Below are 15000 nucleotides of genomic sequence, written 5' to 3'. Positions count from 1 at the left end.
AAGTGAGCTGAGTTGAAAGTTATCTACATAAGGAGTCAGAATAATAAGATCAAGGTTCTGGTGCAGGTACCTGTTGGCTGTTTGATCCTGAGTAAAAGTTACTGAACACCTTTGTGTCACCCACCAGTATGGGCATTGACAGTACACAGGTGAAAAAGACACAGTGTCTTCTCTTGAAAATGTTACTTAGTTTTGAATCACCAAAATTATCAGGTAATGACCTACTCCGGATACCAACATTGGTAGGTTGGAATATGCTTACTTTCACTTAAGAATTTCAGAATATTGAGTCATCGTATGATAAAATCATTATAGTCTCACATACTTTTGGAAAATATATTTTATTCAATAATATAAACAATGTAGTAGATATATTTGGTTATTTAATAATCATTTTAAGTTTATCGTACAGATGCACACGTCAATAATTAGTGTTTTTCAGAAGGGATGATACACATTCTGCTTTTATTTTTATCTCTTTGGTAACAATTATTGACAAAACAATGAAACAAAGATATATTGTTTTACAATTGTAATACCCTGGTATAGTAATTCTCAGCCTCTTTTATCTTATATTCTACCAGCACTTACATCTAATAGGTTTCAATAAAGTAGAAATTTAAAAGTACATACTTTCAGAAAAGGTCATATTTCATATTCTGTTACTATGTTAGTCATTTATCATAAGTATTAAGTCTAAGAAAAATTGCAAAAGAAATTGCTAAGACTTTAAAAACTATTCCTTTAGTAGTTAAAAAAATGTTATATTGTTGAGTATAAATTTTATTGCCCTAGTGACAGTAAAAAACAAAGATGTTTAGCAAAAAATATTGCCATTAATAGGTTTATCTAAAATTCTACAATAGAAAAAGCAGAATAAATGTGTTGGCATCCAGAGGTCAGGTGATACAGAAATGAAATTCAGGGGGTACAAAAGATATATCAAGGACATGGTAGTTAAAAGAAATGAAGAGAGACAGATGTCAAATGAATATTCCGCAGTAAGCAGGGTTGTCAGGAAGCTGGACAACAAAAAGACTTGAGCACATGGGAAGCAAGGATTAAAAGCAACTTCACCCAGTGTGACTGCGAGTATATCAAAAGACTTAGGTCTGTGGAAGCCAGGGTCGGAAGGGATGGTAGGCCATGAACATGAGGGACTTTCAGTTACTGAAATGTTAATGTTAATTCGGTGTCTCATCTAGGCTGTGGTAGGTTAGAGGATTTCTGGCCTTACCATGGATTGTAATTATATGGGACCTGGATGCTCTAAAACATGTTGTGGCTTAGTACTTTAAAAAAAAAAAATTTTAGCATGTTACATATTCCCAATAAATAAAATTTTATGTCTGAACTAAAATTTACTTCACTTCCTAATGTAAGAATGCCTTGCTTAAAGTAAATTCAATATATAAAAATCAGAATTTAAAAAATTAAACAATTAGAAATGAAGTTATTCACTTTATAAATACTGAATTTATTTGTCTTAATTTTTCAATTATGTTTACTTTTTCACACATTTACGTTACCTGGCTTGCCATGTGGGCCTTTGAAGTTCCATATCCCCTGACAGTAAGGGACAGCTGCTCTGAGTGTTGCCTAAGACATCTACAAACAAAGCTGGTGTTTTATTCCAGTTGAAAAAAATGATAACTCTGTGAAGCATCTGGTCTTGTTTTTACTAGCAGCTCTAGTGTGTGAGCCTATTGTTTGGAACAGGGGAAAATTATTTCTCTAAGTAGCTCTTTAAAATGGATCCCTGTCTACAGAGAGACAAGCTATGGCTCTGTCTCTCCTCAGTGGCCTTAGCTCTAAATGTGAAGTTCTTTCTGGACTGAAACTAGAGAAAAGTGGAAGTCAGATTGTATCTCTTTAGAATGTTGACTTTACCAATACCCTATTTAATATACTGATTTAGAAGTTTCTTTACCAACACCCTATTTAATATACTGATACTTGCATTGAATATGCAGTTATACAGAGAGAAAGAAAAAAAGAACTGAAGCATTAGAAAAAATATTTATATGTATAATAAGGAAAACATTCCACAGCATGCAGATGTCACTGTCTCTTTCTTTATCTTTCATTCCTTCTCCAGTGGTAGCATTTGGGTACTCCACCCAAGACCCACAAGTTTCCATCAGTTAAATTTCAGAGAGCTTAAACAAGATATTCTCACTACCCAAATTCTCAGAATAGTCTACTTTAATCAGAGCAAGATGATTATCCTTTACACCTATAAACACTCCAGGATCAGTCTTGCATTCAAATGAAACACAGTTGAAGGGCCTATTATGAAGGACAAAGAAGGCCTGGTCTGGCAGTGGTTTTTCACACTTATGGAGCTGAGGAAACAAGAGAGAAAGCAATCCATATGTGAATGGAAAGTTCAGAGTCAACGTTACCTGCCTGTATTGGAAACTAAAGGGGAATACTTATGTATGACTTGATATTTCTAGCAAGCTTGCTTAGTGAGTAGCGGAGGGGAGATGGGGAGAAGTGAGTACAGGGCCAGAGGGGTGGGGGGTGGATTTGATTTGATTCACTGATAGTCAATATAGTTAGAGAGGCAGTATGGATTGGGGTGATTGGATCTGGATGCAGCAGTTCTGGATTTGTGCCCTTCTTTTGACATGTACTATCTCTGAGACCTTGGGCATGTTGCTTTATCTCTCAAGCCTCATTTTTTTAGTCTAACTAGTTTTCTAGACCAGTCAATCCTCAAAATACCTACAGACATATGAATAAATATAAATGATTATTATTTTGGGTCACTGAGTTTTGGGATGGTTTGTTGCATAGCAACAGTTGACCAATACAACAACTCCATTGTAGAGTTACTGTGAGTATTAAATAAAATAATATTTGTAAAACATTTAGCACAGTGCTTGCTATATAATAGAGCTCAGTCTAAGTAGCTCTATTATTGAGTAGTTATACATGCCAAACACTAGATTATATATGTTTAGGAATGTTTTCATTAGGAAGATGCTGGTTACTATCCACTGTTTATGTTAATAAGGCCTTACATGGCTGTGTTAGTTAGCTTTATAATTTTGTGTATTTATATAATATATCTTCTATATTATGCTCTTCTGTTTTCTTCCATGCCTCTACCTTTGACTTGTTTGTCAAAATAGTTATAATTACACATCATGACCAATATAATAATGCCATTTACTAACAAAGAAGAATATGCAATGAATCCTATGTTCAGAATGTGATGTTAGATTATTTATAAATCTTGGCACATGGAAACACTTATGACCCTCCTTTAAGCAGGCTCAGAATGGAAAATTATTTTTTGATATTTGTTTAAGAAAACGATATTATACAAAGAAATGTTTCCTAGAGGAACATAGTAGTTCCTAAAGCCAAATAGCAAGGATTTGAGATCATTCTATATAACAGTGCTTCTCAAACTTTAAGGCACATATGAATTTCCTGGAGATTTGTTAAAATATGCTGATTCCAATTTATTTCTGGGAGGCTTGGAATCTTGCATTTCTAACAAGCTCTCAGGTGACGCTATGCTGCTGGCAGAGAGCAGACTTTCAGTAGCAAAGCCATACATGCCACTTTCTTGCCTTCCTTACTCTAGAAGAAAGTCATTTGTAGTGATTGTGCTTTATATACAATAGCACAAAAAAATCCTTCTGCAAAATACCCCAACACCCAAATCTACACAAGTTGGTGGAGTCATTCATGACAGTTCTGTAATCCTTTATATATGTATAATTTTTTTTCTTTTTTCTTTTTCTTTTTTTTTCTTTTTTTTTTTTTTACCTCCACAGAGTGCTCCTTGTTGTTGGCTTGCAACCAGAAGTCTTTTGTAGGACTCAGGGTTACCATTAACATCTTACCATCAACACCATCACCTTACAATTAAGAAAGTATAAATGATAAAGTTAAGAACTGTAACTCATCTTTATTTAAATGAATTCAGCACCCAGGAAAAGACTCTAAGACATTACATTAAAATAATTACTTCATTCACTAACAGGTAACTTAGAAGTATTTGTACCCGAATTCAAGAGGCATTGATAAGTAGAGGGTGCTTATAAACCAGAGAGAAATTAGTTTTCTTATGTGCTTTTTAACTGGAGAGTTGTGACCCTAATGGGTACTTCTCTGGGCATCAGCTTTCCTGTCTGCATGTACAGCCATTCATAGTGTCCCCCAATATTCATTCCTCTTTTGGGATGGTAATACGACATTCCCAATCTTGCCTTCTTATGGCTAAGTGTAGTAATACAACCGAGTTCTGACCAATGTGAGATGAGAGGAAGTGTTAGATACAACTTCTAGGTTGTACCCTTAAAGGGAAATAGAATGCATGCATCTGTTTTTCTCTATCCTGTTGACCGGACATTATCATGCTCCCAAGTACTCTTGAACCACGTAGATGTTGGCAGAACCACAAGATAGAAGGAGATGGGTTCCTTGGACACCTTGTTGAGCCATTCCAGCCCTGGCTAAGACAGAAAGTTTTATCTAGCATAAGCCACTCTTGTTTTGGATCTCTATTAAGTGTAGCCAAAACTTTATCCTAACGATTAAGCTGTAAAATGGATGAGAATGCATCCTCTGAGAATCTAAGGTTTTACCATGAGCTTGGGTTGGAGATAACCTTCTGAGACTATCTTTTTTCCTATGGGGTGAAAAGGATTTTATTTATCTCTACCCCATACTTAAGAATTCAAGCATAATAGCTACCCAGCCCTCCAAATTACCTGATTCACTTGAGGGGTGTTGAGACTCATAGTAACTCAGTAACACCTTATCTGAAAGAGAATACAGAAAATCCCTCTGGTGAGACACAATTTTCTTAAGTTTTCAGTTCCAACACATATATAACATCAGAAAATATCTTCTCATTTTATTATATATCAATAAAAGCAAAACTTTTGTGGTTTTGAGAAAGGTCTCAAAAATGCATGAATATGCTCTGATGAATTCTCCAATATAGTTGTTATTAAAATATTTAAAATATTTTTCATAGCATTGACAAAGAAGTTGTACTTTGGTGATACTAATAAGGCTAGAAAGATCTATTGGATAATTTAGAGATAGCAAATACCTGTGGTCCCTCTTTCCATCTTTCACAACAGATATTACATTTCAATGTCAGCATTCTTTGATGAACCTGACAAAACTTCTGAATCCATCTTGACATAGAAGTGGATTCAGGCATCCACTGCCAATGCATTAGAGTTAGCATACAGCATGACTTGTTTGCCATGTCTAAGTTAATCCATTGTTTAAAGTTTGGTAGATTTAGTTTTATTAAAACGTTTTACTTTTATTAGTCAGTATTACATCATTATAGAAAAAGAAAATAATCTACCTTTCTTTTTATCTTTTTTCAAGTCTTCAACATATATCTCATAACTTTCATCCTCCAAAGCAAAAGTAATGGATTGATCATTGTATGTGCTTAGACAAGCAAGAGATTCTGTAATAGGTGAAATTCCTGTTGTTAAGAATTCAAAAACTTGTCAGGTACAATTCTTTTGGCAACCTTTTTAAAAAATGCTCTCTCAAAAAACATTTTTGCAATTTGAGTTGCATTTTGTATGTCACTGTTGGCTAGATGAAAGCCTTTGGCACAAGTTTTACATAGCTCAAAGGCTGAGATGTGACCCTTGAATGGGATTAAAGGTGCTAGTGTCCTGCACAAAGGCCCTGGGAGGCCATGTGAGTGTGCTTATGGGAGAGTTTGGTGGGGAAAAAGAAAATGGAAACCAACAGACATTGCTTGGGGAAACCTTCACTTCATGACACCATGTGGTCTGGGGACTGTGGTAAAGAAGGAACTGTATTTTGATAGATATGGATAAATAAATGTTCATCTATAAAGTATGGAGTTACCGAGAAGTTTCTGACAGTCCTGGAGAATGTGGGTATGAACCCTGTTCTCTCCTCTGGCTAAATAACAGGGACACTTAGTGCAGTGCTCCTAACTTTTAAAAAGTGTCAAAATACACATAGAAAATGATAATATTTTTATAGCCTGCTAAGGTAAACTGGAACAGATTTAGGGACTACCTATATGGGGCCTGGAAAAAAATAGTATACAAAATATTAAGGAGAATGTTACAATACTGAATTTGTACATGAACTTCTAAAGTAAATGATTTAGAAATACTGAATGAGAAACTTCAGTGTTGCTTCTGGGAATTTAGGACATTTATAGCAGGAATAATGCTTGAAATGGCAACTGCAATTCCAGGAAAAGTTTTTTTGTTTTTTTGTTTTTTTTCTGAGACAGCTGCTCTTGTTGCCCAGGCGAGAGTGCCCTGGCATGATCTCGGCTCACTGCAACTTCTGTCAGGGTTCAAGCGATTCTTGTTCCTCAGCCTCACAAGTAGCTGGGATTATGGGTGCACATCACCATAACTGACTAATTTTTCTAGTTTTAGTAGAGACAGGGTTTCGCCATGTTGGCCAGGCTGGTGTTGAACTCCTAACCTCAGGTGATCTGTCAACCTCAGCTTCCCAAAGTGCTGGGATTACAGGTATAAGCCACCACGCCTGGTCAAGTTTTTTTTTTTTAAATGATGATCTCTTCACTTCCTGATAGTCATCATCAACTTGGAACCTTGTACAAGGATGTGATAAAATTTAAAACCATTGTAACTACTACTTAAAGTGTATAAAGTGTTAGAATTACATTTAAAAATATAATAGCTTTTTTCTTTAATGGTCAAAATGTTGGAATTTGGGGGAGAAATGTGTTTTTTTCCCAAAAGATAACATATTTTCACCAAAACTAATGACCATGGGATTCCAATCCATAGCAAGTATTTCAAAATAATGATGGTGTGCTAACTAGAGAATGCCTGTGCATTATTAGAACAGCTCCCTTGTGCCACTTTGCATACTATTAGATGGGTACATCAGCTGCAAATGGGCAGAAGTTTCTGGTACACATTAAAGACATAGACTTGGGACTGCTACCTGGAGTAGCACTTTCCAGGGTCCTGTGTCACACCTCCCGCCTCACTCCCACGTCACCCCTGTAACCAGTCATACCTGTGATACTTGAATCATGAAGTGCTCTAGTATATTTCGGGACCCCTGATATACCAAAGGCAAAGCACTCCACAGTAGACTGCTGTTGACAGGCAGCGAGTACCAGATGTCCTTTGTGCTTTCCACCTGCAGACCAGATGGGATTAGGGATGGACCATCAATCCCCACTCTGCACAAACACCCCTTTGAGAATTCCCAGTTAAGGTTGCTTGCTGAGAGTAGTGCTTGACTCCAGGGCTTTGGCCACTCCGTGGACCAAAGGGATTGATACCTCCTGGCACACTTATACCCCAGTAGAAGCACATTCATTAGAGATCAGGAGGAAGAAAACTAGTCACCCACAATCTCAACACCCAAAAGGTAAGCACTATTAACACTTAAACCTACTTCCTTTAAATTAAAAAAATTCACTTAAAAATATTGTAAACATATTTATACATAGTTGTGTATCTTTTGTTTTCACTTAACATTATAACATAATCATTTCTCTCATGCAAATTCTTTGTATGCCCTTTTTAAAATAGCTAAAAACCAGTTCGTCATCCTTAATATTTTCTAAAAGGAACCTTGGAGTGAGGAAAAATAATTGCATATTTAGATGTGGTAAGCAAAGGCAAATAGATACCTACCACTATTGCCAGAGAATGTACAGTTCCCCTTACCTGTTTTCAGTGAAGGCCTTTTGGTGGTTTCTCTCCTAAAGTAACAGGCCTCCTTTTTTATCGTAAGGCCAGAGCGGAGCTTCGTAAAGTACACGTGGCAAACTTCTTTGGCTTTCTGTTGGGATTCTAAACAATTGAAAAACTTGTGAGACTGTTACATTCCATTCATCTTTATCCTTTTACAAATCCTGAGTGTAGCAGACCCAGAAAGCAAGTACTGGTTCACAGTATCTTATCAGAAACCCTTAGGTCAGCTGTGTTTCAAAATTCAGAATTTTTTAGGTTTTAGGGTTGTAATATAGAGCATATACTGTATATATGTAGCACCCCAGAAGAGAGGGGCTCAGCACCCCGTAATCAAAATTAGTTAATTTTATGTTGAAACATAGGAAAATTTACACAAAGTGAAATAAAGACCTCATGTTAGTTCACATCAGGAGTTAACTAAGAAATGAGTTTAGGTCATATTTTGCTGTCAGATAAGTTCTGAAAAACTTTAGGTCTTTAGAAAAAAATTTTGGTTTTCAGAATTCCATATGAGGGAGTGCGAACCTGTATCCAACATGTATCAACCTTTGCCTAATTGAGGGGGATCTTTTACTCATATGAAATGTGCAATCTTTTCTCCTTATCTAGAATACACCTTTAATAATTTTGGGGGGATTGCTGAAGTCTACGAAGGTTATTGATATTAAAATAACTACTGTTTACTAAGTGTCTACAGTGAGCCAAACACTGTGCTAATGATTTTACATATGTCTCCATTTAATTCCTCATAATAATCTTGTAACATAGGCATTATTGTCCCCATTTTACAGATGATAATCTGAAGCTCTCAGGAGTCAGTCATGACACTTGCCCAAGATTACAGGGCTGGCGAGAAGTTGTGATTGAAGTGTGTCTAAAATCAAACCTATTCTTTCCATTACCATCCACTTACCGCCATCTAAGAAAATGCTGCACTACAATTTGAGGGACTAACAAAATGCATATTCAAATTAAATCAGTTGAAGTAAAAAATTTAATTGATTATTCAGTAATTATTTCATTTTGCTAAAAAAAAGCTAAGTCTCAAAAGGAAAATTAAATTTGCTACTTGGAAAATCATAAAAAATCTTTCAGAATCAGGTAGAAAAGAAAATTATAACACATGAGTCATAGGACCTCAATTTTTAACATTATGTAGTAAATGAATTATCAAGTAATTTATACAGTAAAGTCAAATTTCAATTAGTCACAGTAATTCAGAAAATAAAATAATTATTTGTGACTTTGGGATTCATTTTATGAATTAAAAAAATTCTCCAGAGGATTTGCCTTCCTAAAATAATGCTTTTCAAAGATAAGTGGAAAAGCTTTTATTAGCTATTATTTTGAATTAATCCACATCTTGCCTCCAATTCAGATGAGTAGGTACCTTTCACTATCTTCAACTGATTTAACAAGGGCAGACCACTTAATTATATTCACACCCACTCTGGAACTCTTTACCATTGATTCTCAATTCAGAAATATCAACTGTGGTATCTTGTATTTATATTTTAGTGCTTTTACACTTACAAAGATAATTTATAAAGAAAACTAGTGCTAGAGCCAGCATTGTACTTATTCTCCTAGCAAGTAATTTAATGCAGTACTTTACTGACCCTTGTATTAATTTGTTTTCTGCTACTATCACAGAATACCATAGACTTGGTAATTTATAAAGCAAAAAAATTTGTTGGCCAGTTGCTGTGACTCACACCTGTAATCCCAGCACTTTGGGAGGCTGAGGCGAGAAAATCGCTTGAGGCTAGGCGTTCAAGACCAGCCTGGGCAACACAGTAAGACCCTGTCTCTACAAAAAATTAAAAAAAAAATAGCTGGGCATGGTGGCCTGCTTCTGTAGTCTCAGCAACTTGGGAGGCTGAGACCAAAGGATTGCTTGAGCCTGGGAGTTTGAGGCTGTAGTTAGCTGTAATCATGCTATGGCACTCCAGCCAGGGTGACAGAGTGCGACCCTGTCTCTAAAAAAAGAAAAAACAGAGAGAAAATTATTTATTACACTTCTGGAGGCTGGCAAATCCAAGAATATTGTGCAGGCATCTGGTGAGGATCATCCGATGGTGGAAGGCAGCAGTCAGTACATGAGTCAGAGAGGAAATCCAGCGAACTCACTTTTATAACAAACCCAGTCTCTTGATAACCAAACCACTCCCATGATAACAGCAGTAATCTGTTCATGATAGTGGAGTTCTCATGACCTAATTACATCTTAAAGATCCGACCTCTCCAGAGGTTGCAGTGAGCCGAGATAGTACCACTGCACTCCAGCCTGGCGACAGAGTGAGACTCTGTCTCAAAAAAAAAAAAAAAGAAAAAAAAAAAAGATCTGACCTCTCAACACTGTTACAATGGTGATTAAATTTTAACATGAGTTTTGGTGGAAACATGCAAACCATAGCAACTATACCACATTGTCTTTTCAAAGCTAAAAGGCATAATATGATAACTGAAAGAATGCTCACTCCTTATATTCTTTATATTTTAGTCAGCATCCCATGGGAACATGATAGGCATGCCTAATACTGAGTGTGGACTCTGGGGGAACAGGATATCAGTCTGGATAGTTAAAAGTGAGAGTCACAATACTGAGGAAGTACTGAAGATGTAGAAGACTTTTGGAGATAAGAAGAGAGTTAAAGATACAGGTGTGAGGGCTAGCATCTAGTAGGACAAGCACTGGTTATAGTTCAAGGATGGGGGTTACTACATTTGAAGTATTGAAAACACTTTGCATCAGGAGAATTTTGAAGAACATATACTTTGGTGTTTTGGGAAGCTGAAAGTGTGAGGGTTGTGTTCTGGAGAGGAAAGTGTAAAGCTGGCATGGACATGTGGACTTTGCAGGAGAGAGCATTCCACTGGGGTCAAAGAGCCAGCTCAAATATATATAAAGGCTGTTACCACTTTCTATGTTTCTATCCTGCCTGCTCCCTGAGGGCAATAGCCTAGTATGAATTTTAAGAAAATTCCCATAGCTAATTTCATCATAACAGCAGCATAAATCCCTCAGGGATTTCTGGTGAGTAAATAGGAAGGACCCTGGAAATCTTTCTATAATTCTGCCACTCAGAGAACAAGACTATGGCTGATAGAAACCACAGAGGTGAAGTACTCCATCTTTCATTTCTTCCCCAAGCACAGATTTTACCAAGGTGTCTTCTTACTGCTTACTACCCTTTACCTGTCTGTAGCAATGGACTCTCAGGACTACTTCTTTCTTTGAACCCCTCTTTCTTTATGCCATGTCACCACTTTCCCTAGGTTCTTCTTGTTTCTCTCTGACTAGTGCACCTTGTCTCTTTGTTAGTTATCCCTGTTCTGTCTGCTCATAAATGTTGGTGTTCCTCAGGGTTTCGACTTTTTCTTCTTCTCTCACTCTAAACTTTCTTCCTGGGCAATCATGCTTGCTTCAATGATTTCAATCACCTTTTTAGAGGCTGATGACTCCCCAGACTGTAACTCTATCTTTGGCCTTTTTCCTGAGCTTTCTATCAGTTGTTCTTTCTCCACAAGTCATTTTGACCCAGCTACTTCAAAGCATCACTGTCTCTTTCTGTGTATATCTTGTAAATTCTGGATATCTCTACCTGGATGACCTACAGCTACCTTAAACTGAGATTCACTGGTCTTAGTCTCTTTTCTGCTGCCATAACAGAATACCATGGACTAGGTAATATATAAAGGAAAGAGTTTTATTTGGTGTCTGGTTCTGGAGGTTAGGAAGTCCAAGATTGAGGGGCTGTAGCTGATGAGGTCCTTCTTGCTGTGTCATCACATGGTGGAAGGCATCACATGGTGAGAGTGCACATGAGGCAAAGAAAGGATGGGGACTGAACTTCATCATTTTTATCAGAAACCCAATCCTGCAGTAACTAACTCACTCCCACGACAATGGCATTAATCCATTAATGAAGGCAGAGCCCTTATAATCTAATCACCTCTTAAAGGTCCCACCTCTCTTCTTCTTCCTCTTTTTTTTTTTTTTTTTTTTTTTTTTTTTTTTTTTTTTTTGAGATGGAGCCTTGCTCTGTTGACAGACTGGAGTACAGTGGTGCAATCTTGGCTCACTGCAACCTCTGCCTCCTGGGTTCCAGCGATTCTCCTGCCTCAGCCTCCCGAGTAGGTGGGACTACAGGGGTGTGCCACCATGCCCAGCTAATTTTCATATTTTTAGTGGAGACGGGGTTTCACCATGTTGGCAAGGATGGTCTCAATCTCTTGACCTTGTGATCCACCCGCTTTGGCCTCCCAAAGTGCTGGGATTACAGGCATAAGCCACCGCACCCGGCCGGTTCCACCTCTTAATACTATCACAATGGTAATTAAATTTCTACATGAGTTTTGGAGGGGACATTCAAACCATAGCAGTACTTACAATACAAAATTTCTTTTTCTTTTTCTACCCCCAATATATTTCTCCTGAACTGCCTATCTTGAGAAATAGTAGAACTATCTATCATTATCCACCCATTTCTTTCTTTTTTTTTTATTTTTGGGAGATGGAGTCTCGCTCTGTCACCCAGGCTGGAGTGCAGTGGCGCGATCTCGGCTCACTGCAAGCTCCTGCCTCCCAAGTAGCTGGGACTACAGGCACCTGCCACCCTGCCTGGCTAATTTTTTGTATTTTTAGTAGAGATGGGGTTTCACCGTGTTAGCCAGGATGGTCTTGGTCTCCTGACCTTGTGATCCGCCTGCCTCGGCCTCTTAAAAGTGCTAGGATTACAGGCGTGAGCCACCACGCCTGGCCTCTACCCAATTCTTTAATAAAAAAGCTGAGAATCATTTATTTTTCCTTCTTTCCATTCTTACAATTCATTCAATCTGTCATTAAGTCTTTTTGATTTCACCTTCTGAATATATCTGAAATCTAGTCTGTCTTCTCTATTCTGTTGTCTTAGGTCACGCCTTGATCATTAGTCCCTTAGATTAATGCAGTAGACCTCTAACCAGTTTCTGTTTCTACTCTTGCCTCCTCACTTTATCATCACACTACTATCATCACACTTCACCAATGTGATATCTGTAAAGTAAAAATATTTTATCATTCCTCAGTTCAACATTTTCAATGATTCCCTACTGTCTACAGGATAAAGTGAAATCTCCTTTACTGTAACAGAAGATCTTCTATGGATAGACTCAAACTAAAGGGTTGATCTCTACTCAGTTCTAGCTAACTATTGCCATGCAACATATGGACCCAGTGTTTCTAGATCTTTGGATTTTTTAGAGAAACTATACACATTTAGATTTTCATTAAAAATATCCTATTTTTAAAAAATTGACTCAATTAGAAAATATCAATAACACTGTTCAGTCCTTATAAAATACTCCTGCTGGATGGATCTATCCCAAGGCTCCCATATTGTGACCTCTGGCTAGATCCATGAATGAAGATGGCTGGATTTTTAGGGAAGAGAAAGTGTTGACAGATGTGGGGGAGAGAAAGTAGGAGAAGAGAAAAGCCTGACCCTGGGAAGTAGCTTCCTGGAAACTGGGAAGGGAAGGGTTGTGAGAGAGGCTTTCCTCCAGGCCATGAAGTCCTGTACCCTGTTGACATTAGAGGCAAAATGCCCTGGGGGTGATCACAATGTGGGACTGACTGTGGGGACACCTGCAGTGGTTGGCTACTAAGTTTTGTGGCATTGTGAACTATGACTTGTGTCAGATCCTGGTAGCTAAAGAGAAGAGAAGGCATTAAATGTGCTTTCTTGCCTTGTTTCTTGGGATCTTAGAGAAGAAGCTTATTTAGAAAAACGATATATGACACATCTTTTGCATTTTGAGTTGAGAATCAGTTTACACCTGTCACATACCCCAGAGATATCTGTCAGATTTTTCACTGGGATTGTTTAAATAATCACAGTTTTAGTGCAGTAGCTCTATCCCTCTTGCCCCCATCTGTGAGTTTACTTTCCATGATTTCCGTTGCCCACAGTGAAATGCAGTAAGATATTTTGAGAGAGAGAGAGAGAGAGCAGACATTCACATTGTTTTCATTATGGTATGTTGTTCTAATTGCTCTACTTTTTTATTAGTTATTGTTAATTTCTTATTGTGCCTAACTTACAAATTAAACATTATCATGGGTATGTATCTGTAGGAAAAAACATAGTATATGTAGGGTTAGGTACTATCCATTGTTTAGGTATCTGTTGGGTGTCTTGCTACATATTCCCTGCAATCCAAAATTGGTTGGTAGAAGTACCTACTGTCAGTACCATCAGTAGATTTACTTATCACATGGTAAGTGGAATGTCACTCAGGGCACAGGTAAATTATTTATAGGACTTTTCTTAACAAAGATCATTAAAATTTAGGCCTAAATGAAAGCCTTGCCCCAAAGACATTCCAAAAAGATCAAAAGGCACAGAAGTTTTAGTTTGGGAAGAATGTGTGGCCAATAGTGTGGTGATATTACAAAACAATGAATTCGGAACTATTATAGATTGGGCACCTCGAGGTCAGTCCCACCACAATTGCACGGACAAACTCAATCATATCCCAGTGCACAAGTGAGTCCAGCTATTGATAGTGACTTAACAGAAAGTTTAGATGAACATAAGCACAAAAAATTACAGTCTTTCTACCCTTGGGAATGGGGAGAAAAAGGAATCTCTACCTCAAGACCAAAAATAATAAGTCCTGTTTCTGGCCCTGAACATCCAGAATTATGGAGGCATACTGTGGCCTCATACTGCATTAGAATTTGGTCTGGAAATCAAGCTATAGAAACAAGAGATCAAGAGATCGTAAGCCATTTTATACTATCGACCTAAATTCCAGTCTAACAGTTCGTTTGCAAAGTTGTATAAAGCCCCCTTATATTCTAGTTCTAGGAAATATAGTTATTAAACCAGACTTCCAAACTACAACCTGTGAAAATTGCAGATTGTTTACTTGCATTGATTCAACTTTCAATTGGCAACACTGTATTCTGCTAATGAGAGCAAGAGAAGACGTGTGGATCCCTGTGTCCATGGACCAACCGTGGGAGGCCTTGCCATCCATCCATATTTTACTGAAGTATTAAAAGCCATTTTAAATAGATCCAAAAGATTCATTTTTACTTTAATTTCAGTGATTGTGGGATTAATTGCAGCCACAGCTACGGCCGCTGTGGCAGAAGTTGCATTGCACTCTTCTGTTCAGACAGTAAACTTTGTTAACGACTGGCAAAAGAATTCTACAAGATTGTGGAATTCACAATCTGGTATTGATCGAAAATTGGCAAATCAAATTAATGATCTTAGATAAACTG

General features: G+C 37.4%; 1 protein-coding gene and 1 long non-coding RNA gene across 4 annotated transcripts in view; one reads left to right on the top strand and one right to left on the bottom strand.

Annotated features, from left to right (window-relative positions):
* The window catches only part of LOC140712930 (uncharacterized), a 194889-nt gene that overhangs the window by 130871 nt on the left and 49018 nt on the right, over nucleotides 1-15000 (top strand). The window lies entirely within an intron of this gene.
* Nucleotides 323-15000, bottom strand: part of IL33 (interleukin 33) — a 47910-nt gene continuing 33232 nt past the window's right edge. The window contains exons 3-8 of one of the 3 annotated variants that reach the window (XM_007969308.3): nucleotides 7698-7823; nucleotides 7036-7161; nucleotides 5348-5473; nucleotides 4734-4784; nucleotides 3787-3878; nucleotides 323-2345 (exon numbers count right to left, since the gene is read on the bottom strand). In XM_007969308.3, the coding sequence (XP_007967499.2) occupies nucleotides 2145-2345; nucleotides 3787-3878; nucleotides 4734-4784; nucleotides 5348-5473; nucleotides 7036-7161; nucleotides 7698-7823 (722 nt within the window). In that variant the 3' untranslated portion in view covers nucleotides 323-2144. The remainder of the gene's footprint in view (nucleotides 2346-3786; nucleotides 3879-4733; nucleotides 4785-5347; nucleotides 5474-7035; nucleotides 7162-7697; nucleotides 7824-15000) is intronic. The other 2 variants (XM_037998430.2, XM_007969309.3) reach the window with 2 other exon arrangements.

Source organism: Chlorocebus sabaeus, chromosome 12, assembly GCF_047675955.1.
Source record: "Chlorocebus sabaeus isolate Y175 chromosome 12, mChlSab1.0.hap1, whole genome shotgun sequence".
NCBI classification, from domain to species: domain Eukaryota; kingdom Metazoa; phylum Chordata; class Mammalia; order Primates; family Cercopithecidae; genus Chlorocebus; species Chlorocebus sabaeus.
Note: the sequence above shows the minus strand (reverse complement) of the source record. Positions and strands in the feature narration are given on the sequence as shown.